This window comes from Perca flavescens, chromosome 13 (assembly GCF_004354835.1).
Source record: "Perca flavescens isolate YP-PL-M2 chromosome 13, PFLA_1.0, whole genome shotgun sequence".
NCBI classification, from domain to species: Eukaryota; Metazoa; Chordata; class Actinopteri; order Perciformes; family Percidae; genus Perca; species Perca flavescens.
Window position 1 is genome coordinate 19,735,230 of NC_041343.1, and position 25,645 is coordinate 19,760,874.

The following is a 25,645-nucleotide window of genomic DNA, read 5'->3' on the forward strand; positions in this document are numbered from 1 at the left end:
AAACCTTTTTATTTTATAGTATGTTAAGAAGCTCCAATATCCAAAACTTCAACTACAAGATATTCTTGCCTTTAGTCACAGTCACTGTATCAAATTAATAAATTATATCCATGAACACCTTAAAACCTTATCACCTTATGACCTTCAGAGTACGTTTTTTCCCATCCTGGAATGCTGTGTGGCCTAGCCAGACCCTCCTCCGCAGCACTGTGAAGAAGGTCTGGCAAAGTGAGACTAGTCTTTGGCTTTCTAAGATGTGAATCTTTCAAACAAGCTCAATGTCTTAAGGTGGGGTAAAGAGCTGAGCTCATACAGTACATGAGTTAAGTTAATGTTAAGTAAAACAGGTCCATTTTAAGTGAAGAGAAACTAAACTAAATGCAACCTATCTACAGTAAAACTGGCTCATGCTGCATTCCAGACACAATTTTTAGCCACGTCACAACTCACGACTTGGTAGCGTTCCAGGCAAAGTAACCACAAACCCCTCTAGCTAGTGTTAGCTACCGGCTCTACCTAACGTTGATGTTAGCTAGCACTAGCTGATACTAGCGATTTCTAGTCGGCAACATATTTTGGGCTTCATTTAATAAACATAACCTGTAGTATTACACACTCTTTTGATTACAATGTGCCGAATTACTTTAGGTTGCCTGTTTATGTCTATTTATTTATATTTCTCACTGTTAATCACCGGCTTGTGTACAGCATCAACATTGTTGTTTATGTGTGTGTGACATCAAAACTGTAACTGGGAGTACAACGATCTGGTACAAGTTCATGAGTAGTAAGTTAGGGGTTTGACTGCCGTTCCAGGGCACTTTCACGGGTAGAAGGTTGTGAAAACACGAGTTACGGGTTGCCTGGAACGCAGCATTAGTCCCACCAGTTTATATTGAGGATTCAGGAAGTTAACACAGTTGAGTTGAATCTTGGTGACAACCTGACTCCTCCCTCCAGGCTCCTGCAGAGCGGGACCAAGAAAGTTCTCCACTGAAAACTGCATTGGTGCATCTCAATCATCTTAATTGCATCCTCACTTGCGTCATTTCCTCACATGTGTGGCTCTCCACATTATAATGCAGTTTGAGTCACAGTTATGAGCAACAAAGTGAAAAACCAACACCTTTTTTTCACAGAGAAGAAAGAACTTTAATTAAATATAGTGAGAGTCAAAGTCAAAGTTATTTTACACTTCAAAGCTTAAAATAAAAAAAGAATCAACATTATCATCTTTACAGTAGTTTCCTCTGTACTCTTTCCCTCCACACTGATACTGCTGATAATGTGTGTATGAATGATGACCACCATAAGCCTGAACGCAGACAAGCCATGATAAATGTTATAACTGTTGTTGGACAAGTACTTCTGATCATACTTCTTTTAACCAAACCCTCTATGTACTCCTTTCTGTACAGGTATTTATAAATGTACTATAAAAAACAAAACATCCTTTAGCTTTAAAACATCACATTTTTCATTCACAGAAAAATGATGACACACACACACACACACACACACACACACACACACACACACACACACACACACAGGCACACTCTGACATAGACACAAACCGCAAAAGTGGTCTTCAGACCCATATTTGAGATAAAATAAATAGGTGGCTCATTTTGTTAGGGGAAAAAAGAGAGCAAAGAGACAGAGTATTAAAAGCACAATCAAAACAAGGCGAAGGAGGGAAATGAACAGAGGAAAGGAGTAATGAGAGGACAGAAAACCTGACTGAAGCAGGAGAAGTGGCTGCAGGAGTAAGCCTTCATTAAGCAGCTCTGTTCCATCTTTATATCCATCACATGGAAGACAAACAGATAATCATAATGACATATTTATAAACTCTACACCTATTAACGCGACTAAATTATGCAAACCTTAACAATAATTATACAACAACAATATTGTGACATGAAATGAAAATATCCTCCTGCTATCTTGACTTGCAAATGATAAAAGAAATACACCATGGCTTATTTTAGTTTGACGCAAATTGGCAGTGGAAATATGGCTTTTTATAAACAGATACTATAATACAAAACAAATAAGATGTCTTAATAACGTTCAAATCTTTAGACATGAGAAACAAAGCCATGTGGGCATGTGAGTTTTCTGGGTTTCAGTTGTTTTTCCTGAAATTAGAAATGTTTTTGTAATGTCTTTTTTCAAATACTTGATAACGTCCCTAATAATTCATCCCATTTTTTGATTACTGCTTTCATGACAGACCCTAAGTCTTACTGACTTCTGGCTAAGGAGGTGGTTAGACTCAAATGATGAACAACTGACAGTTGTACACAGTATGGCATTCTTACACAGTTTCTGACTGTGTGACAAAAAAAACACAAATAGCATAGAAACTGTGGCATAAGACTGTTTAGGCATTAATTTCTCAAATAAGCGCTTTGGCAAAATTAATATAATCAGAAATGAATTAAGACTATTGAACCACACACTGCAGGGCTGAGAGAACAGTGACTTTCACAACAAATCAGCTACTTTTCTTGCTCACTCTTGCACACTGCATTTAAGACATGTCGCTGGCTAATTGTTCTGCGCTGCAATAAAGTCCTTTTTTTTCAAAGATATGAAATTTCACACTTTATCTTTACCTTTTAAGAAAACAAGTGCAAAATGGGATGCAAATATGGTGAAATGGTGTACTTTTAAATACAGTACTACTGTAAAAATATAAACTGAATTCCAGGTTCAGATTTGAAAAAAGTGAACCTCAGTGGCAGAACATTTCAAAAAATTTAAATTTAAGACTCAGTCGAAGATTTAATGACATTCTTTGCAGCGCAGCATTTAAGACACACCATTGGATAATTTTCTCACTCAAATAGTCAATCACACCAGATAAGTGGGCAGGAAACAAAAGAAACACAATCTGATTGGCTGGCAGATGGCAGGAAGAATTTAAAGAACACAGCAAACCAAAAGAAAAACAAAACAGAAATAAGGATTTATGTATTAAGACAAACATTTGAGAAGGCAACTCTCACAACAAATCATAGTCAAAATGGCAGCAATCTTTAAGACATGTTCCCCCTCTTATAGAGGTTGCTGTGGCGGTGTCCGACTTTATAACAGATCAGGTGGTAACAGGGCCGATGGACGGACTCAGTGGCAGAGTTGTTGGGTCAAATCCTTAACAGGGAAGCTGCTGTTGGCACCCAGTGATCACACACTCATGTACTTATGTATGGCCTTTTTACAGTTAGCTTGTCAAATCTATCCTGAATCAGAACTGCCGCATGTCCAATTTCTCTCTTGAATCTCTTTCTCGAAAATGTAGCACATAGGAGCAGCAGTGCAGATGTATATGAAGCAAGCTCAAAGTAAACATGGGGATTTCTTGAATGGGTAAAACTGAAGCATCAGTCGCAGGCAGGAAGCATCTCAATATTCAGCTAATCGATTAAATGCAGAGGAAGACCTCGCTGTCTGAGTGCTTGTACTGAAAGGGTGACGTGGTGTGATTTGGCAACAAGAAGTGAAAGTGTGTGTCTGGTTTGGCTTGTCTGTGTCGGCTGGATTTGACCTGGTATGAATCCTGAAGCCTCTTCATTATCATCATTATCACCATCATCGTCAGGTATTCTTCACATTATAATCCTTCATCAATGACCAAACTTCATAAATAGAAAACCCCTCATGTGAGATACAGTTAGAAGATGATTATCAAACGTTAACTGTTGCACAAAAAAATCATTAAAGAGAAGAAGTGGATTCTCTCCAAAATAAATACACTTCCTGTTTCGGTGGAGAGTCATAATGTAGGCGTGGCCGTTCTCCTATAAAAGCATCAAGGTGTACAAAGTCTTAACAACTTATTTCTTTGCAAACAGTCTTTGTTTTTGATTTTGTTAGTCTGTTTTTCTTGCAGTTGTTCTGTGTTAGAAAGGGCCTGAGTTGTGTTTGTTCCTTCAGATCGGGACAGCTGCTTCCATCCCCGACCGGAGTCTGACTCGCACCGGAATCCTCAATCGGGATTGGTTTGAGTGTGCTTGGTTCATCTCGCACACCGTCTCACTCACACACACACACACATGTGTGCGCGGACACACACACACACACACACGCACACACACACCCACACGCACACACACACCCACAAGCACACACACGCACGCACACACACACACACACGCACGCACACACACACACACACACACACACACACACACACACACACACACACACACACACCTTTACATGGGTGGGACGATCATTCCCGGGATTGCTGTTGGGTGGAAAAAGAAACGAAGGAAGAGAAAGAGGGAAAAGAGAAAAAAACTTTTAAAACAGAGCCAACTATTTTTCATCGTCATAAAAAATTCCCTCATAAATACATCAATATGTTTTCCCATCTGTGCAGCTGTGTGACTGCAGCGACATTTAAAAGATCAATAGATGAATAAATCAGTAAAACCGAGCGGCGACATCATATAAGTTGGCTCTTGGCGATGCTACTCTCTCACACACACACACACACACACACACACACACACACACACACACACACACACACACACACACACACACACACACACACACACACATTTAATTCTGCGCAGGAACAGTTGGCGTATTTTACTGTATGTTTGTGTGTGCTTGACAGATTGCATCATGGCGTTGTATTTAAACCCAAGGGATGGGTGTCAACATGTGAGAGGCAGAGCCCGGCCCAAAGTCACATACACACACACACACACACACACACACACACACACACACACACACACACACACACACACACACACACACAGCAACAGCAGCAGCAGACTGAAGAAATTATTAAACAAATGGTTTTATATGTCATGGTGAGTGAGAACTTTAAAGAGAAAACAATTAACTTTTAGTACCAGCATGACAAAACTCTACAAAATGTATTGTTTCAGGCGAGCCTCCATTTATTCTTTTTTCTCTTTATTTTTTGTCTCAGGTGCTCACGAGCACACACACACACATAGGGCAGGGCAGGTATACTGCCAGTATAAACTGTCAAGAGAGTTGAACAGCTGTCATTGTTGATCGCTCCCTACGTAAGCTGTCAGTGTGTGATCACCAAGTGTGTGTGACAGAAGAAAGTGTGTGTGTGTAAAACTGTAAGTGGGGAGTGTTTATTTCAGCTGTGCTTTGAGGCTGCGCTTTGAGTTCCCACACCCCCGCACATGATTTCTCTCTCTCTCACACACACACACACACACACACACACACACACACACACACACACACACACACACACACACACACACACACACACACACACACACACACACACAGCTAAACAAAGCCAGTGATGTTGAGAAATAAATTCTCTGTGCCAAATGTCTTTTTTTTTGTCTCTGTAAATATCCAACTTCCTGTCTTTTTTCCCAGCCAATAAAAAGACAGGGAGGGGTTACCAGGCAACAGAATAGCTAGATCTGCGCTGTGGGATGAGATGTGGATGGACAAGTAAAGGAGGAAGAGGATGGAGAGGTGATGATGAGACAGAAGGGAAGATGGAGGGAGAAAATAAGATTGATTAGGATGGTATGAGATGAAAGAGAAGTTGGGGATAAAACACAGGAAAGTGAGTGAAAGATCATTCAGAGGTAAAAGATGTGAAACATGAAAGGCAGTTTATTGTAATTAGTAATTAGTAAGTTTACCGAAAGTTGTAAATGCAATTAGTCAACAGAGTTGAAGGAAGAGATAGTTGAGGGACATACTTCAGGTGAAGGCCAGGCCTTGTAGAGAGTTGGCTGTTGAGTACTTGCTAGAGTCCACAAATGTTTGATCTGGTAGAGAGAGGCAAAGAGACAGGCAGGAGAGGAAAGAGAAAGAAAGAGAAAGAAAGAGAGAGAGAGAGAGAGAGAGAAAGAGAGAAAGGGAAGAAAGAAAAAGGAAGGGTGAAGGACAGAGGAATAAAAAGAGGAAGGGTTAAAAGTTGAGAGAGGAGAAGGAATGAAAAAAAAAAATGTTAATCCAAAAGCTGAAGCAGAACAAAAAGAAGACTTGGATAAGAAATTGTCCTCACCAGAAAAATATTCATTTAATTTAAAATAATTGCATAAAAAAAATCTTTTGTTGTTAGTTAAAACTACAACAAATGTTTACTTTAAGAAGCAAATGTGGATGTAGCATGATGTTCTTATAGGAGTGCTGCGGTTTGGAGGAAGAAGGCGTGGATGATTGGGCTTTGAAAATACATGGCCTTGAAACTGAAAACTGTGTCCTGTCTCTACCATTATATTGGATTTGGTTGCCAACATTTTAAATTGTAATCACAGATTTGACAGAAAAAAACAATCATAAATGCAATGTACTGTATGTTGTTGTTTTGGTATGTTAACATGCTGATGTTTAGCAGGTATAATGCTTTCAATGTAGCGTGTTAGCATGCTAACATGAAAACAAAATACAGCTGAGTCAGATGGGAATGTTTTTAGTTGTGAATGTATTTGCTCATAAATCAAAGTATTGGCTAAATTGGACAAAACTAGATGAACTATCACCAAAGTTATTACGTGTACAATTCATTCTGACCGGGACATGAATATCAAGAATAGGTGTTAAGACATTCCACTAAACAACACAAATGTGAACCTTATGGGGATTGTAGAGGAAAAATCTGAGGATCACCAAAGTCATAGGAGTCACACTTCAGGGACCATTAATGTCTGTATAAAATTTCACGGTAATCCATCTAATGGTATAATGATATTTCAGTCTGGACCAAAGTGGTAGACCGACCTAAAAACTCAACTCTAAAACAGAGTATACACCTACTGTTTGATCAGAGAAGGATGTGGAACACAACAAGGACTCTAAAGGCAGAATATCTGCTAGGGAAGTCCTCCCGCTAAGCATCCTCTGACTGATTGGCTGCTGTCATGGTAAATTACCGTGGAGCCCATTGGCGTTGGTACAGGAGGGCGGAGGGGAGGAGGAGGGCCTGACCACTGGAGCGAATGCGGACTTCTGCTTAACGGCCGCCGACACCATGTTGGCTGGAGAGAACGAGAAGACGCCAGAAGAGGAGGAGCAGTTGGAGGGGAGAGAGGTGGAGGAGGCCATAGTGGGACTGGATGGGACAACTTTGATGGTGGTAATTACATTGTGTAAGGGGAAAGAGGAGGAATAAGGAGTAAGAGAGAATGAGAGGTGGAATGAAGAAGAAAAGGGATGGAATAAGGATGAAGGGTGAGAATAAAAAATAGAGACAGATTATGGTTACTTTATTGAACATAATGCTCCAATTTGTTATTTCATCAATTACATTTTCGAAAGTCTCCACATTATGTAAGACATAATGATATACATACACGTTTTTAAGATGTTATGTCAACTAAATTTTAAATTAATGGTTCAGTCATGATATGCGACAAAAAGTAGCTTGAAATACAGACTGATTTCATGAAGTGGCGTATGTATGACATGCCAATTTGTATGCCATTGTTGGCGTGTTATCAAGACGCATACTCGCTTTTTAGTGCGTTTATCAACGGTGTTTGGCCTCCATTGACTTACATTACCTTGCGATTGTGTGTGAATTGACTTTCACCCAGGAGAGCATGCATCGTGTCCCGCGTGTGATGTTTCCTTTTCATGTTTGTTCTTTTCCTAAACCCAACCCGCGTGGTGTGTCACGTTTCTGAAACCCAAACCTGTTCTTCTTTTCCTAAACCCAACCCGCGTGTGACGTTTCCTAAACCCAACCGCAGCCTTGCGATAACACGTAGCCTCGCGATAACACGCCACGTGGCTTTAGAAAGGGGCGTGTATGTTTACGCTGTGACGTTGCAGACTGCTGACATACATGTGGATAGCTCAAAATGCATACAGATAACACGCCACTTGGCTTTAGGAAAGTGGCGTGTATGTTTACACGAAATCATGATATGACGTTGTGAAATAGGCCTCTTGAGAATATACTATAGGGCCAAAAGTCTGTCGACACCCCTGTCAAATTACTTTAGTGTTATTTGGTGTTAATCTGGGGCTGTTTGCTGTTTGAATGCCACTGTGCACAAAGCCAGATCCCTAAAGAAATGGTTTTCAGAGTTTGGTGTGAATAAACTTGACTGGCCTGCACAGAACCCTGACCTCAACCCCATCTAACACCTTTGGGATTAATTTATATAATAAATAACCGGACTGTGAGCGAGCCCAGTGCTCCACCTCAGTAATGCTCGGGTGGCTGAATCGAAGAAAACCCCTTCCAAAATAATGTCGGAAATCTTCCCAGGAGAGTTGGAGGCTGTTATAGCAGAGTATTGATGCCCATTGTTGAGGAATGAGATGTTTAGAAATCTCAGACGAGTGTAATGTTCATGTTTCCACACACTTTTAGTCGACTCTTCCAAAGTCAAAATATCAGCCTACAAACATCTCACATCTCTATAACTCCCCCCCCCCCCTCCCTCTTGTGTTCTGCTAAATGGAAAAGGGATGCAATTAACCAACAGAGAGAAAAGAGGTGTGGCTGTCAGATGAAAGGAAGCGGGAAGGAGGGAGGAGATGGTCGGAGGACAAAATGGAGTTGGTGATTGTTTTTGAAGGCACAGAGACAGAAAGCCCCATGGGGGAATCTCCACTCGGCAGATCTGAGACTTTCAGTTCCTGTCCACAGACGTGTGTAGGTACACGTTTGTAAGATCTGCATGCATGTATGCAGTGTTGCGCACCTGTAATTAAACTGGTAGCTATGCAACTGCATTTTGAAGCAGCTTGGTGGCAGCTACAATGACTCTATAATAAGTAACTTCAGTACAGTTTGGTTCAAGCTCTTCCATGGTAAAGAAGCTAAAAGCTTGTAAAACACGTATTTCTCCCCAGGTGTAGTATGTGATTGAGTTTGTGTGTGTATATTAATATATGTGGAGTAAATGAACACATGTACACTCACTAGCATAAGGCGAGTTGGCTGCAGAGCCGTTGAGGAAAGTAGGCGAGCCTCCCAGGTTGGTCATGCCGGTGTTGTTAGTGTAGCCGTTCATGGTGCTGGTGACAGATGTGTAACTGGTCTGCTGAGGCGTGGAGCTGGGCACGTAACCGTGAGGGGACACGCTACTGCTGCTGCGCACGAATCCTGCAGGACATGTGGAAGAGAGGAAGAGGAACATGTGGTGATTGGACAGTTGGTTGAAGTAATATGAACACAGATCATTCATGATATAAACCAACATGTATTTAACCAACATTAATTCCTACCCTCTAATACGACCCATAGAAGCTTTTCATAAACTAGCGCCCCTAGTGGGGGCAGGAAATATGACCCAAAGGAGCGTTTTCCATTCTCATATCTAAATCAGAGAACGTAACCGTTCGGGTCGTTAACGTTGTGAAATGGTCGCAGTTTGGTTAAGTTTAGGCAAAAAAAAAATACTTAGTTAAGATTAGAAAAAGATTATGGTTTGGGTCCAAATCTGATATTACTTCACTTTTGGTTGTGCACGTGATGCAGAATGTGACGTAGCTCTGCTTGTTCTGTAAAGTAAAAAGAAAAACTCGCTGTGTACTTTAATTTTTAAATGGGACACGAACTCTGGTCTCCTGGGGGAAAGTCTGTGTTTGTTTGACCACCACCCTAACTGCCTCCACACAGAATTTGGATTATACTTCGATGCCTTACCTTTTGCTTTGCGTCCGTGACAATTACTACGGCCGTTAGATGGCGTTAAAAACGTAAATATGAGTTGTAATTGCAGCTCCGCCTTACGTGGCTGTTTTTCAGGGGAGGACAGTTTTAAATATAAACCTAACTGTTCTGCCTGGGTTACAGTTGGACATTCAGATGACATATGTTTACTGAGTTGAACTTTGGAAATGGGAGACAGTTTACAAATTTTAGACATTAGACTTTTTTTTTTTTAAGCAAAAAGTTATACTGTTTCATGTTTGCAGTGATTTCAGAACAGCTGCAAGACTTTGTTAGACATTAATCAATATAGCATCAGAACAAAGCAGTTTAGGCTGTTTGCACCTGTTTACTCAACAACATATGCATATTAATGCATTTTCTGTAAAAAATAATTTATCTTGGATTATAACACACGATTCTGTTTGTGAATATCTAGAAATGTAATATCAATTTTTTTTTTCTTTCAAAGGTAAAATAGGAGTACTATGTGCCTCTAGGTCAGAAGTGGTGATGTGTATTTGACAAACTCATGATCTATACAAAGCATGGTACAATTCTTACCCTGATTGCCCTGTGGGGGTTCAGAGATGTTGACGGACAGCTGCCCACTGAAGGAGTTGACCCCCATCATGCCGCTGTGGGTGGAGCCGGAAAGCTGGGTGTGTCCTCGTGGAACGCTGTAGAGAGCTTCTGCAATGTCTGCCGCACGCTTCAGGATGATCTCCTACAGGAAACACAACAGAATGATTACCACAAACATGAAAACTAAAAATAACACTTTCATTCTATATTTTGCTTTCCGTGTGGATGTTTGCATGTGTGTGTGTGTGTGTGTGTGTGTGTGTGTGTGTGTGTGTGTGTGTGTGTGTGTGTGTGTTCCTTACCTGGTTATTATGGGGCAAACCGTAGAGGGCTTCCACTAGGTCGGCTGCTCTCTTTAAAATTACCTCCTGAAAGAAAGAGAGAGAGAAAGAAGAAGGTAGAATTTGCCTCAGTTTATTTGTAGTAAACACATGTAAAACATCAAAATCAAAATTCACCAGTAAGTTACATCGAGGTTTTAGTATGTGAAGACATACAGGCAGATGAACAACCACATCACCATACAAGGTATTAAAAAAACACATGTGCAATCCTTCCCCCTCCCCCCCCCCCATCACACCAACATCCATTTCACCATCTATTCATGATAAACAAATTGCTCTTCACTTCTTTTAAAGACAGATTATCTGCTGTCATGTCAAGTGCTTTTATGCATCTTTTTTTCTGTGTCTAAATGACATCTTAAAGTGACAGGCATTTAAAATATACTTTAAAGTAAATCTAAAGTGCTTTGTGGGCTCTTCTGCTGTGCATTGCTGATCAAATCAGACCACAATGATGCAATGTGAGCAGTTCGGAAGTGGCAGTCCTTCCAAGGCCAACATCTTTGATTTTTTCCCCCCATATTGATTATTATTTTCATAATTAATAATATAATTCTCCAGTGTTTGTGATAAGTACGGCTGTATTTGCACTGCATTCTTAGGTTTAATGTTATCAGTTATCAATTATTGCTAGATCAGTGTTTTCCTCCTCCCCCTCTTCTGCCTTCCCCCAGGTCCATTTTCACCTTTTTCTCCACCACCTACTTTTTTCTGCTTTGCCTCCACATTGGGAATTGTCTTTCTTATATTCCCCACCCATCAAACCCTTTACAATTCTCTCTTTTTCTAAGTCTCTCTATTGTTTCCCCGCTCTTTCTCACCTGCCACCCTCTCAGTATTTCCCCCTTTTTCTCTCTTGGCCCCCACCCCAGGGTCTAAGGTGTCTTGTTTAACAGTTAATGTGTTGTCGTTTCCACAGCGTGAGGCCGCCCGGCGACAGAGAGAAAATTACTCCGTGCTTCACAGTATTAACCTGCACTGTGTGACATCCTCTCACACACACACACACACACACACACACACACACACACACACACACACACACACACGTTGGCTGCATGTGTTCTTTTCAGTTTGTGCCTGGTGGAACATATTGCCTCTCCATCAATGTGTGTGTGTGTGTGTGTGTGTGTGTGTGTGTGTGTGTGAGGATACAATATGAGAGGTCACAGAGCCAGTAAGCAGTTTTAGTGTGCCTGTCCATAGTGCTAAATTCAATCTTTTACACATTATTATGGCCAGGCTGGCTCTCTGTTAACCTTTCATTATTGGACTGTTGAGCGGAAAACACACACACACACACACACACACACACACACACACACACACACACACACACACACACACACACACACACACACACACACACACACACACACACACAAACACAAACACAAACAAATGGAAACCTGATCCTGAATGTTCGAGTGGTTCCAGTAAGGCAGTAGCTGATAAACGGGAAGGAAAGATGATCCTCTGGTAACATCATCATTATCAGGTCTGCAGGCTTCTGCTAATAAATCACTCAGAGCCTCTGACTGCTGGGATCGATGCACTTTGAATACTTTGCCTGCTTACATCTTTTCATATTTAGACACAAAGCTTCTCACATCGCCTAATTAATCTCTCCCAGGTTGCGTCTGTAAATAACAAACTATTGTTCGATGGATTACCTCCTGCTCAATACAAATGAGTAGTGCTTCCAGCTGCATTGTGTTGATATGAATGAGAATGAAAGTGTTGTTGTCAATCTTGTGGGCATCGTTTATTTTTTCAAAACTGATTAAAAAGTCTAAAATAATTAGCCTTTGACTTCCTGGGGGCCTAAACTTTTGTCAATGGGATCGCCTGCAGCAACAACAAATTGTAGCAAAAATAGTATAAATAGAGTAATTATATCTTTCAGGTATCAGTTTAAACTTTTGAACTGAGTTAGTGCCATAATACTGCAAAAATGTTGTGTTTGCGTCCTTGATGTGATGATATGCATGTCAACAGATATCTATGTGGCGAGATTGAAACTGGGATACTTGAAAAGTGAGCATGTTTTACACATCAGTTACTGATGATAGGAACTGTTGTTTCAACAGCATTTTAAGGACTATATTTTAATGTCATTAGGTCCCAAATAAACATTCAAATATAGTCTTTGAAAGGCTGTTCAAACAACATTTATACAGTATACCTAACCTAACCGTCTAAAATACTAGGGTTGAAAGTTCAATCTTGACCTTAAATCGTAGTTTGACAAGATCATCCTAATTTAAGGTCCATGTACAGTCTTTTTTCCAGCATATCACGATCTTCATCAGCAAATAAGTTTGTTTAGAATGTAAGGGGATACACTGAGCACATTTTAAGACACACAAATCATCAAATCAGTGCTTTCACTGGGTTTTGTTGGGATTGACCCTTTCCTACATGTTTCTGTCCATTAACTGCTTTCTGGGTTTACAGTAGATAATGATGAATAATTTCATTTTATTTCACTTTTTTTAATTGTATGATGACAACAGAGTGACAAAAGCCAACTCTGACATGTCTTTTTTAATCACAGATTGCTGCTTTTTTCTTTGATTCATGTAATTGCGGCAATAAATCTTGATTTTGAAGCTTTAATCTAAAAGTAAAACGTTTGCCTTGATTCATGTGATTGTCCTAAATTGTCTTTATCTGTTGTCAAATATTTATGGAATATACGCCTTACATGTAGCTGTCATTGTCATGTCAGTCTTTTTTTTCAAGATGCAAGCCCTTTAACTCATCATCAAGACTTTTTAAATATAATCTATTCTTGTCTGTTTCGGGTATATATGCAGACAGACATGTTGACTGACAGTCAAACAGAGAAGGAGGGAGTGAGTGAAAGAAAAGACAGAACTGCTGGCAGAGAGAAAGAATAACAGGAGGTGTCTAGGTGCTTTTACTGTCTGAGTTATGACCAGCCCTAATGTGATAACCATACATTACGCATGCACGCACGTGTGCGCGCCCAAACGTGCTCACACACACACACACACACACACACACACGCTGTATGCATTAGGACCAGGGAATACTGAGCTCAGTATCCATGGGGTCAGATGTGTGTGTGACGTGCGTGTGCCGGGTGAGCACAGATATGACACACACATGACTTATTCCTCACTAATGCTGGTACATTAGCCGCTTGATCCGCTTCTAATGTCCCATTAGGGATGCCGTACATGCAGGGTCACACCTCGCACAGAGATGATATCATACTGTACATGTATGCTCAGAGATATGTGGGGAACAATCACACACACACACACACACACACACACACACACACACACACACACACACACACACACACACACACACACACACACACACACACACACACACACACACACACACCCCTAGGGAACGAATATGACATAAATATATGTGGTTTTAAATTTAATCTTTTCTCACTGGTGAACATCGACACATGAGTTTAGTTTATGTGCATATACGTGAATAACGAAGATATATATTGAGAGTTTAATTTTTTCATGACTGTGTGTTCATGCACCACCAGGATTACTCAGTATGGTGATGCTGATGACATGACCTCAGTACAATGTATGACTTCATCAAAATGAGTCGCATACAGATGTCAGCTCAGTGAGTCACCAGAGAAGGTTGCCAGTCTAACGGGGGTGACACACTCTGGTCAACTGTTCAAACCTTGTCAAACCAGTGAAATCCTTCACTGAGAAACACACACATTCCTGTACACAATGATTCCCTTAAAGTATGTAGTTCTGGATGTTATGATATAGGGTTTCCTCTGTTACATAAACTGTTTTTCAAAGTTACACTAATAGACTGATATGCCATTGTGTTTTCTTTTCCATTCATTCCATGTGAATATAATGCACATTTTGACTGAAAATCTGCAAAAGAAAATGCAAATGAATCCATCCAGGTGCCATTAAATCAGAAGATCACGAGATGACCTACTTTGAAGAGTACTAGTCATCTCTGAAAATATGGATAACCCTGTGGAAATCATGATAGAAATGTGTCATCAATTTTTGAGGAACACATTTTTTTGCGATATTTCTACTTTTATTTCAAATTCCTGTTTTTTTACGCTCAAATGTTTTCATGTACACAAAAACAGGTGGATGAAAACACACTTACAGTACAAAAGCATACTGATATTATCTGGGTTCAGTGTAAATCGTAAAATCGTCATGCAGCAGTGCAATCTGTGCAAAAACACCACCTTTTACTCATTAAGCTTCCGGAAATACTCCAAAACCTGAGAGGGCAGTTATTGTCTTTCAGTGCTGTTTTTTTTCTTCCACCTTTTACAGCAGCCGTGAGGAGGGGGCTGCACGCCAAGAGGTGATTGATTTCTTTTTGCATCCAAAGAGGCATTTCTGTTTCTTACTCTCTTACAGCAGTTAGCGGCCGATCGCCCACACAGGTGAATAGCAGCAGATTAGTGTATAAAAACTGTTTATAGCTGGCTCTTGATTATTAAACATTTTAGTTTGTTGAAGCTACTGAATATACAACATTTAGTACATACAAAATAAATGAATATTTGTTGTAGCATTACCACACTGTAACCTGTGGTTGTTCTTACAAGCTGGGAGTATGTAACTGGGGCAAAACAAAAGCTGGAGACCCCCAGAAAAGTCCCTGATTTTCCAACACAAAAGTCTCAGAGTGTTCCATGTAACTTCCACGTCTTTTAAACAGCACAATAAAAATGTTTTTCGGCTCCACTGCGCATATGTGGGTCACTGTGTACAGTAACTGTATGAGCACATATGGATGGATTCTGAAGAGATCACGGTGACACAAAATAACAGCTGAACACTAGTGTGTGTGTGTGTGGCAAGCAAAATCCCCTCAATGTTCACTGAACAATTACAGAATCGGCTGTCCACTGGTAATCCTCTCATACACTCCACTGCCCCGTCTGTCTGTCTGTCTGTCTGTCTGTCGTTTTCATATTGGTTGTAACAAATTCTCATAACTTCAATATAAGGGCTGATCGATACTCGCAACAAGCAAGTGTGTGCGTGTGCACACACGCACAAGCACACACACTCATGCGCACACACACACAAAAAACACACACACACACTTCTAAACAGAAAATCATCAACAGTACAAATTCTGAGATTTCGGTTCTCGTGCTCCCTAAAACTGTGTTGTTGATCTCGTCATGATAAAAAAGCTCTAGAAGTTACTCCACATTTAGCGCCGATTCGTCTCTCTATCGTCTCTTGGTTAGACCTGATGCCCGATCAATACATTAGCTACACTGGTTGCATTTCCAGCAGCTTGGTGGTTCTTATTGTAGTTTTGCCTGGAAAAATCTTTAGTGACATCATGTTGCTTATAATAAGCTTGACCGGTTATCCAAGGGAATAAGAAAAATACAAATAGGCCTGGAAAAGTACAGTGCCAATATTGTTTTTTAATAATGCTAAAGTGCTTTATGGTAGACTGGGGTCAGAAGTGATATCAATATTTGGTTGTTACAGTATTTATGGACCCATTTAGTACAAGTAATATGCTAATTTTTTTTATTTCTCTTGACATGCACAGCCACAAAAGAAAACGTGTTGGCTAAAGCTCAGATAAAGCAAGATTTTTCAGTTTTTCCCCTTATATTTGCCATTATAAAAATTTTACAGTAAATGTCAACTCTTTTATGCATATCACTGTTAAAATGTCATATTGGGTATTTTGGCTTAATTAATGTATATTCACTGTCTGTAATGGAGGGTAGTGCCAAAACATAAAAACAAAAACAATAATAATGAAAGTATAAACCAAGTAAAATACCTAATAGTTAAGTAGCAACCACTTCTTTTTCCACACTCCCAGCATGCTTCAAGGGAACTGACAGCTCAAAATGCAGTTCTGACCAATTAGATCGCTTTGGATCAATTTATCCGTTGTATAAATAAATCTAACAACAACTGCGGTAAAGCATTATTTCCCCTATACATTTCTGTAGAAATCCAGAGAGGAAAAACTGGAAGTATTACTTATTCTGTTTTAACAAGGTGTGTGTCATGCTCTGTACATCTCTCACAAATCTAGTGTGAGTTTATGCATGAAAAAGTGAGTCAATTCTTCTTCTGCTCTGATTCAGTCCTTACTAGAAGGTGGAAATAACATCACTTATGGTATCGCACACTTTGGGTTGCTACCATCATTTCCTGAACTGATTTTCCTGCAGCATTCTTGGTAAGTTGCTCTATGTATAACAGCCTAGTCATATGTTTAAAGTGCTCATATTGTGCTTTTTGGCTTTTTCCATTTCCTTTATTGTGTTATATATCTTTTTGTGCACGTTATAGATTTACAAAGAAAAAAAGCCCAAAGGGACTTACCATCTCCAACAGAAAACACTGTTCAAAAACTGCTCCAAAAAGCTCTATTGTAGTCCAGCCTTTACTTCCGTGATGAACGTGCATCCCTTTGTAACACACGTTATAATGCTCGCCTAGCTGCTAGCGTGGCACGCCCTCATACTCTGCAACTGACTAGCTAGCAGTACTTACTGCACATGTGCAACTCCCAACAAAGATGGTACAGAAGTGAGATGTTTCACTCTGTAGCTAAAACAGAGAGCTCAACACAAAGGGTGAAAAGAGGAGCTGCAGCAATGTGCTGTACAACAAATATACAGTGTTTTCTGAAAATTAAACCACTTCTGGTAAAACCTCTAAATACAATTATGAACCTGAAAATGAGCATAATATGAGCACTTTAAAAAATACATTTACTCTGATGGGTTGACTTCAGTCCTGACTCTTACAGCCTTTTGCACAATTTATGTTGTAGTTAAGTTAAATCTTAAAACACTTTTCAACCTGTCCAATGCCCTTTAACAGAACTCTGCTTCATGAAACAAATGATATAGTGATATCAGAAAGGAAGACACGGATGTATAGTTTACGTCATGAAAAGAACAGTCACTCTATACATCTTTCAATTCAACATAAATTAACATTAGTTGATTAATTAATTAATCAATTGGCAGAAAATCAAATGGCAAGCGATTTGATAATCAATTAAAGTTGTAATGGGTAAAAGCTAAAAAAAAAAAATAAATAAGCCAGGATTTGCCTAGAGTGAGACCACTTCCTGCAGCTCTCCCTCTACCTTCTCTTTCGTATGTGCATATGCATGTGCAAAACAGCCAATAGGAACACTAGCTCTCTGAAATGACCTGTTATTTGCCAAAGTCTCCTGTCACGGGCTAGATTTTCTAAAGCCTGTAAACAGAGCCAAGAGGAGGTGCAGAAGTCTAGTTTTCTCTCAGACCAAATGAATTTCAATATGCTGAAAGATTAATTTGCCTAACGACATCAATAACAAAAAGCCTACAACAGCATTAATCATCCCAATCATGTTTCAAACAAAAATGCCTACATTTGAAGCTTCTAGTTTCTAAAATATATGAATTTCAAGGAAATTGTGATGGGCAATTCCCTGATGTCTTATGAATTGAAAGTTAGTCAATTAATCATGAAAATAATTGTTAAACTAATTGATTAGGAAAATAATCATTAGTTGCAGCCCTAAGGCACACTACCTCCTGCGTGGGCACTGAAAACTGGCAATGCAATGGTCGTAAACCTTGAGCTGTGTAATCAACCAATATGGACATAATTCTGGGGATGCTGGGCTGAAGTTGACCACACTACACCTAATAACTTTATCTAATCTGTTAACATAATCAATTATACGATCTGTAACATTTCCTTAACATACTGAAACCCCTAACTGTAAACTTTATAACATTCTGTAATACTTCATCTTTTTCATTATATTGAACCCACAAACTTATATACTTTTTAAACCACATATTACTTTAAGCTATATCTCAGTCATGACCTCATTATATTTATCCTGTTTCTTAACTTGACTGTAGGTTTTAATACCAGCATTTAGACAACATTAAAAAAAACACCATAATGTAAACAAGTGAAAGCAACAAATACTATACATACATATAGTACAGACTATGATTCCATGGACTTCACAAACATGAGGTTTCTGATGCATTATACACATTCCCACAGTAATAATGCACATTGCATTGCAAACACATGAGTTGGAGCCAGGGTGTCGGCACGGCAGTGATGACATCACATCGTAGCCACATCATCACATCGTGACCAGCGCCCATTCTTTAATGATGTCACAGCAAAGACAGCCAATCCTGGATCAGCTCCAGTGGGGACGGGGAGCCAATCAACAGCAGCTGTTTTAAAAGGTTATGACCCTGAGCACCAAATAGGCAAGTTATAAGATGAATAATGCCAGCTCAGTAAGCACGCATACACACACGCACGCACACACACACACGCACACACGCACACTTTGAAAAATGACTCTGCATGTACAGATCAAGATGACAGGGTTTGGTATCAAAGCCGTGCTCATCGTTTGGTGCTAATTGTTTACATCTGCTGATCCTTTATACACTCAGCTTGATCTCCAGCTGATAAACAAATAATCAGATATGACTCTCTGATCTGGAGAAGATTCAAACGTTCACCCCGTTTTAAGCAGCTCACACACACACACACACACACACACACACACACACACACACACACACACACACACACACACACACACACACACACACACACACACACACACAGAGTTCATGAAGAGGTAAAAACACAACCCACAGGAGATTTGAAAACACATATTCTGCTTAGAAATATAAAAAGAACACACACAAAACAAACAAATGAAACGTAAACACAAAATGATTATGTTCTTACTGTTTTGAATTATTGTGTGTGTGTGCTTGTTCTTTGACAGCAGAGCATGTCAGTGTAGCTCGATGTAAGCTGCTGGTTTGATCTCTGTAAGAGCTACTGCATCTGTGTTTTTGAAATGTCCCTAAGCAAGGGATAGAGCTTTGCTCTTTCTACGTTCATTGTCCAGTTAAGGCATCACATAAATGTGCAAGAGGTGAATGTACAGTAAATTGTTTCTGTACCTTTGGCAGCCTCTCAGGGTCTCCAGGGTGTCGAGGGATGACCTTCTGAAGCCTCTGGAAACCGTAGTCGATGGTTGGTTCATTTAGTGCTGCAGAAGACAAGGAGGAACAGAAAGGGGGAATGAGTAAAAAGTAGTTTTATCGTTAATTTCTCCAGCTACAGGAGGTTTTCTACATTATACAAATACATTGTACATAGGTTTCTTTAAGATCTCATGAGATAGGCACTTCAAATTCTCGGGAAAAGTCTGGAAAACTGTGCATATTCAGTGGTGATTTCATGCTGCACAACTGATATGTCAAACCATTAAAGATGTTGCAAATATTTGAACAATCTTGCCTTTCTTCCATAACTCCATAACTAATACCCCATTAACTCTGTTTTAGTCTCCACCAACTCCTAAAAGAAATATCTGCCACTTTAGCTGCTAAATGCTTCATTTTGTTTACCAGCTAATTGCTAACTTAGTCTGTCTGACTTGGTCCTGGACAGGTAGCATATCCTACCAGCAAGTCCTGTCATGTTGTGCCTTATTTGGCAGTCCTTCGTTTTTGCTTCAGTGAAGAAAAAACACGCACAAGAAGATTTTCCATCAGTGTTTTCTCTATTTCCACCATCTGCTGTCTCTAGAAACTTTGGCTTTGTTTTGCACCCTTAACCTCTTTTTCTGATGTAAAGCAATCCTGACGATTTCCAGTAAAATCCCAATGGTATCATATATTGTAAACTGCAGTGCAAGTAGAGACTGACCAATGAGTGTTGGTTGGAAAAGAGAGCTGACTCTGGCCTACTTCAATCCTGAAAAAATCTAAATATGTAGACTTTGCAGTAGGATTTCACATTTAACTTAATGCATCTTTTATACATTTCGTACGGTTGTGTTGTGATGACATATTATCATGCAAAGATCTTCCATCCTTCCTGACTTATCGATTTCAGCTGGTTTATGCCTCAGTCAACTGTCTCTTTTTAAATTTTCAATATCATTGTTTTAAAAAGAACGTAGTAGCAGACTATGATTGTTAAAAATGATACACAGTGCACCTTCAATGCTGTTAAACCTGAGCCTGCACACATCATAAACAGACACAGAATCACAACATCTGTGCCAATCAGCGGGGGGGGGGATCTGAGCAGTGAGGAGAGAGGATGACATCTCATTTTGTGACATTTTGTTCCCAAGCACCACGCTGGTATCAAGTAGTTTTTTTTTGGAAGACTGGGTTGGAAAATAATGAACATGCTCAGCATGATATCTTAAAGCCGACAAAAGCCTAGAGGTTAGAGAGGCAGGCTTGTGACTGAAAGGTCAGCAGTTCAAAATGTGGCTGGGAAACTGCAACTGGGGAAACCACATCTCTCAACCTCTACTGTGGCAATTTTCACTGGATTTTCTCCAGTGAAGCCACTCAGTGGACAACAGTGGACGACTGGTTGTTCTGGGAGGCTGTTGGTGTGAAAATGTGTGACTTGTTTTTGTCTGCTGGTGAGCATTTAAACTATTTCCCTTAAATGTTGGTGATCAGTCTAGAAGTCACGCGAGTTGAGCTTAGTTTTGTCAGTCGACACAGAGAAAGGCAGGAGAGACACTAGGATATTATAACAAAACTTTGTGACAATCTGATGTCTTCACATTCCAGATGATGATAAAAAAAAACACTGAAACGTAAGTCCTGTAGGTAAAACCTGGGACTTGGCATGAAGTTGTTGGTTGGTGTCATGAAGAAAAAAATGCTAAGCACTGAAAAGTCTAATATTTGGTCTAAACTTGCGGCTTAGAATCAACTTGGAAAATTGTGATTCAGGTACAGCCCTACTAAATACCATGAGAGGTAAATGAGGAAATTGTTTGGGTGAAATGCCCCTTTCTACAATTTTAAGCTTGGACACTGCTGTTCTACTGTTGGGATCAGTGGTAGCAGCCCAACAACATGCAACATGTAAATATTCAGAGATGAATAGACATGGTGGAAGAACTAATGGTGTCAAAAGCATCTGTATGATAATAACACTGTAGGTATAATCTAAAGGGTCTTAAAGGGTGCTTAGTGTTCACTTTAATGTCGCAATTACATTTTTCTACAGTCTTTATCCAATCAGTATGTCAATCAAGTCAGGCTCTAAAAGCTCTGAGTGATGGTTTAAAGTATTGCGTGTGTTTATTTATCTGTACTGAACATGTGTCTTCACCCCATTGCTGAACCTCCTGTGCTAAAGTTACTGCATGTGTGTGTATGTGTGTGTGTGTGTGTGTGTGTGTGTTTGTGTGTGTATGCCAGATGGAGGGAGGAATAAGAGAATAAAAAGAACGAGGTAGAGAGGCTGCACTAGATGAAGAGATGTGGAGGGCAGATGGTGTGTGTGATATCCAAGTGTGCAGCAGGAGTGATATTTGGTACTTTCCACATCCAGCACTGATAAATTACTTGCAGCTGAATGTCTTATGTATTTTATTTAGCATGTATGTGTGCGTGCATGCATGTGTGTGTCTGTTTGTGCATGCATGTGTTTTATATGTACTGTATGTCTGTTTTATTATCACATCACACCCAAGTTTCTGGTTTCTGTTATGTCCTAAACTGCTCAATTTGTTAGCAACATAACTTCATAAATTGTGAGCTGTAAAAATACCAGATGTTTCACTGTCATGAACAATACTTCCCCCTGTCCAAGGAAACATTATTTTTTTTTTCTTAAAATTCTGGACCAATTATGATTTTATGATTTATATATGATGATTACATCTGGAGGTCTGGTCTGGAGGAGTTATGTTGTGGAGAACAGAAGAGAAAGTGAAGCAAGGGATACATTGAAGCAAAAAAAGAGACAAAAATTAAATTAAATTCAGGAATGAGGAGAAGAGAGTGCATGTTAAACCCTCCAAAAAACGAAAGGAAAAACTAAAAAAAACTAAACTCAGTTATGGTTGAGAAAAACAAAACTAGAAAAACAGCTGCCTAACAGTCAGTGGGATATCAACTGTCAGAATTAACTGCCAGTGTCAGATCCACACTCTCTAGAGACGTTTAACCGAAGCCAACTCTGATATAACACACACACACACACACACACACACACACACACACACACACACACACACACACACACACACACACACACACACACACACACACACACACACGTATGTACATAACAAGATGACCTAGAGTAGTGTTGATGCCTTAGTTTCTCCAACCGACTCTTTATTAATAGAACAATATTCTCAACATTAGATGGTGTGTACATGTTTGTGTGTGTTTATGGGTTTCAGTAGGTACGTGTGTATGTTTGTGCGTCAAAAAGGTAAAGTTTCTCCAGTGATTTCTTTGGTGGTTTCTTTCTACACAGAAATAAAAATAGTATCAGTGCAGCAAAAGCCGTCCAAATGATTACACATCAGCTGTAAAAGGCATCGGTAATACCAGCTACTGCATAGTGCATCCACCAAAGAAACACTGGTCACACTGACACCCACAAACACCAAATACACTTATCTCCAACTTTACAGATGGGTGTCCCAGTGACAGTGTTTTGAGATGTGTGACTCCTGCTAAGAAACTCCCAAAGAAGTTATCAACTACCCTAGTCTCACATTGCCAGACCTTACTCCACAGCGCTGCGGTGTAACTACCCCAACATCCAACTTGAATGACAAAACAGGGTCCTGTTTCCCAATAACAAATCAATCTTAGTTAGACGTGTTCTCTAGCAGCATATCTATGAATGCTCTTACATTTTTTACTTGTGTTTTCCAAAGTAGCTCTCAAGAGCGATTGCATTGGTTGAGTCTTAAAACAATATTGATATACCCATATGTACAGTGAAATAGTTAGTGCACGCTGTAATCATTCCTCCTGCTCATACTGGCTGTGATACTTTTCTAACATGATTGTGATGGAAGTGATTGGGAAAATAATGCATTATAAGGTTAATCTGAAGCTAATCTGAGGCATCAATACTCTGAGTTAGACAAATCAAGAGAATATCTTCCAAAATTATAGTCCTACAGTATTAGCACAAAATGCCCTCTTTTCATTGACAGTGTTTCCTTTCAGAGCTGCTAGGAGAGAAAACAAAAAGAGGGATTTTTTAAAGTAAAAAGTCAGTAGCTTTCAAAGATACCCATGTTGTCTAACTCTGCCTGCACAAACTTCTGCTTTAGCTGAGCTTAATTTTTGCAGAGAACGAGAACTGTGGATTTAGTCTGATTAGAATTGCATTAGAAAGGGATCTCTATGGCCGGTATGGCAAAAAAGAATGACCACAGGGTGCAGTGACTCTTTTAATGTAGGCATGTGAGTATTGTTTTAAGACAATTGAAAAAACCTGAAAAAATGTTAACCTCCTTAAATGTCAGCTGTCCATGGTGCTGAAGAGGATGATGAATACGCCTACAAGTATGTATGTGCCATATTTACCTCTCTATACAGTAAGCTGTACTATATATCAAAAGTCACAAATTAAAGTGCACAAATCCGATGTGCAATTCATGTGTGTATGTGAGTTAGTTTATTAGTGTTATTTGGGGAAGTTTTAGCAACTAAAACTACTTGGGTCAGGTTAGAGAATGATCATGACGAAAAGAAAGTACATTGATGGTTAGTAGAAGACATGTAACTTTCACCGCTGCTTCTAAGAGACAACGGCCACTAATCACAAAGCCACACGAGGTCTCCGTCAGAAAAACATAAAAGTGACTTTATGGCAAATGCTGTCATTTTTCTAGTGAGGACAGTCTCCATTCAGCTCAGCTACTCTTTTGACCTTAATCCAGAGATGTCCTGGCCAAGAAAGGCAGCAACAACAGTGAGTTAAAGATTAACAAAATAAAAACACAGGGACCACAGATGTAAGTTAGCTGTATAGCTACTCTGGTACAGGGCTTGAACTGTACATGGTCCCTGACAAATAAACTAATAAATTAAAATTAAAATTAAAATTAAAAATAAAATTAAATAAAATAAAACAAATAAATCAAAATATGTCACACCATCAGAATGTCACTGGTTTGACCAGTGACCCTTGTTGCATTGTATGTCTTGAACCACAAAGTCACCAATACATCCTTTAGGTTTACACTGGTCAATCACACATTTTGATAGAGTTTGCTTGTTTCTTTTTTATTATTTCTTATTTTCTGCCAAGTTGTGCTTTTCCTTAAGACTTAAATGTCCACAGATGTTGTCACAACATCCTACAAAAGAAACAAAGACACACCAGCAGATGATTTGGTGACAATAATGCTTGAACCTGTTTTATCTTGACTCATTCTGCCACCCTGCTGCCCATGAAAGCATCTCCGCATCAATGCCTCCTGCTCTTTTCTACCTCCCCCTCTTCCCTCTTTTCTGCTCCGTCTTCTTCCCCCTCTTTCTTAACTACACCTTCTGCCACTTTCATCCATCCATCCATTCCTCCATCACTTCCCCTCCAGCCTCGCTCTTCCTCTCAGAGTTCAGAGCTGCCCGCAGATCAATACTCATAGAAGTTTCATGAGGACAGACCCTCCACTCCTGTTTCACAATAAAATGTGAACAGAAGGAGGGAGACAGAAGAAAAGAAGAGGGGCATTTGACAAAGAGAAAAAACATGCTGCATGTCGGGGTTTGTTATGTGCTTTTATAATTTTATTATACTACATTTCCTATCCTTTGGAAGTGTTTAAAGAAAAGAGAGCAAAGGTGCAGGGAGAAAAAAAAGGGTGCAGCTGGGTGGATGAAAGGACAGACAGGGCAGATGTAAAAGGAGAAGAAGAAAAAGAAAAAGAGGAGGAGAGGAGGTGTGGTGAGATCGATTTTCTGGCTAACCAGCAGTTCAATACCACTGAATTATTGCTTCATTCTTCCCATTATGAGATGAGATCTCTTTCTCTCTTGCTCCTCTTCTCCCTGTGACTTTCTCTGTGTTTGTATATGTGTGTATGTACATGTGTGTATCTGCATGTGTGTAACAGTATATGTGTGATCCATTTATGGGCGGATCAATATTTTACAATCTGGTTTTAAAAGTCCACCGTTCTGTCTCTCTTTTTTATGTCTCTTTCTTTTTACTGTCTCTCTCTCTCTCCT

The 25,645-nt window shown here is 39.7% G+C and overlaps 1 protein-coding gene across 3 annotated transcripts in view; it reads right to left on the reverse strand.

Moving 5' to 3' along the window:
- Nucleotides 1-4,169: 4,169 nt before the first annotated feature.
- The window catches only part of LOC114566614 (transcription factor COE1), an 84,532-nt gene continuing 63,056 nt past the window's right edge, over nt 4,170-25,645 (reverse strand). The window contains exons 11-17 of one of the 3 annotated variants that reach the window (XM_028595204.1): nt 19,577-19,665; nt 10,531-10,596; nt 10,208-10,370; nt 8,912-9,094; nt 6,909-7,100; nt 5,733-5,801; nt 4,170-4,258 (exon numbers count right to left, since the gene is read on the reverse strand). In XM_028595204.1, the coding sequence (XP_028451005.1) occupies nt 5,734-5,801; nt 6,909-7,100; nt 8,912-9,094; nt 10,208-10,370; nt 10,531-10,596; nt 19,577-19,665 (761 nt within the window). In that variant the 3' untranslated portion in view covers nt 4,170-4,258; nt 5,733. Of the gene's footprint in view, nt 4,259-5,732; nt 5,802-6,908; nt 7,101-8,911; nt 9,095-10,207; nt 10,371-10,530; nt 10,597-19,576; nt 19,666-25,645 lie in introns of those variants that run through there. The other 2 variants (XM_028595205.1, XM_028595207.1) reach the window with 2 other exon arrangements.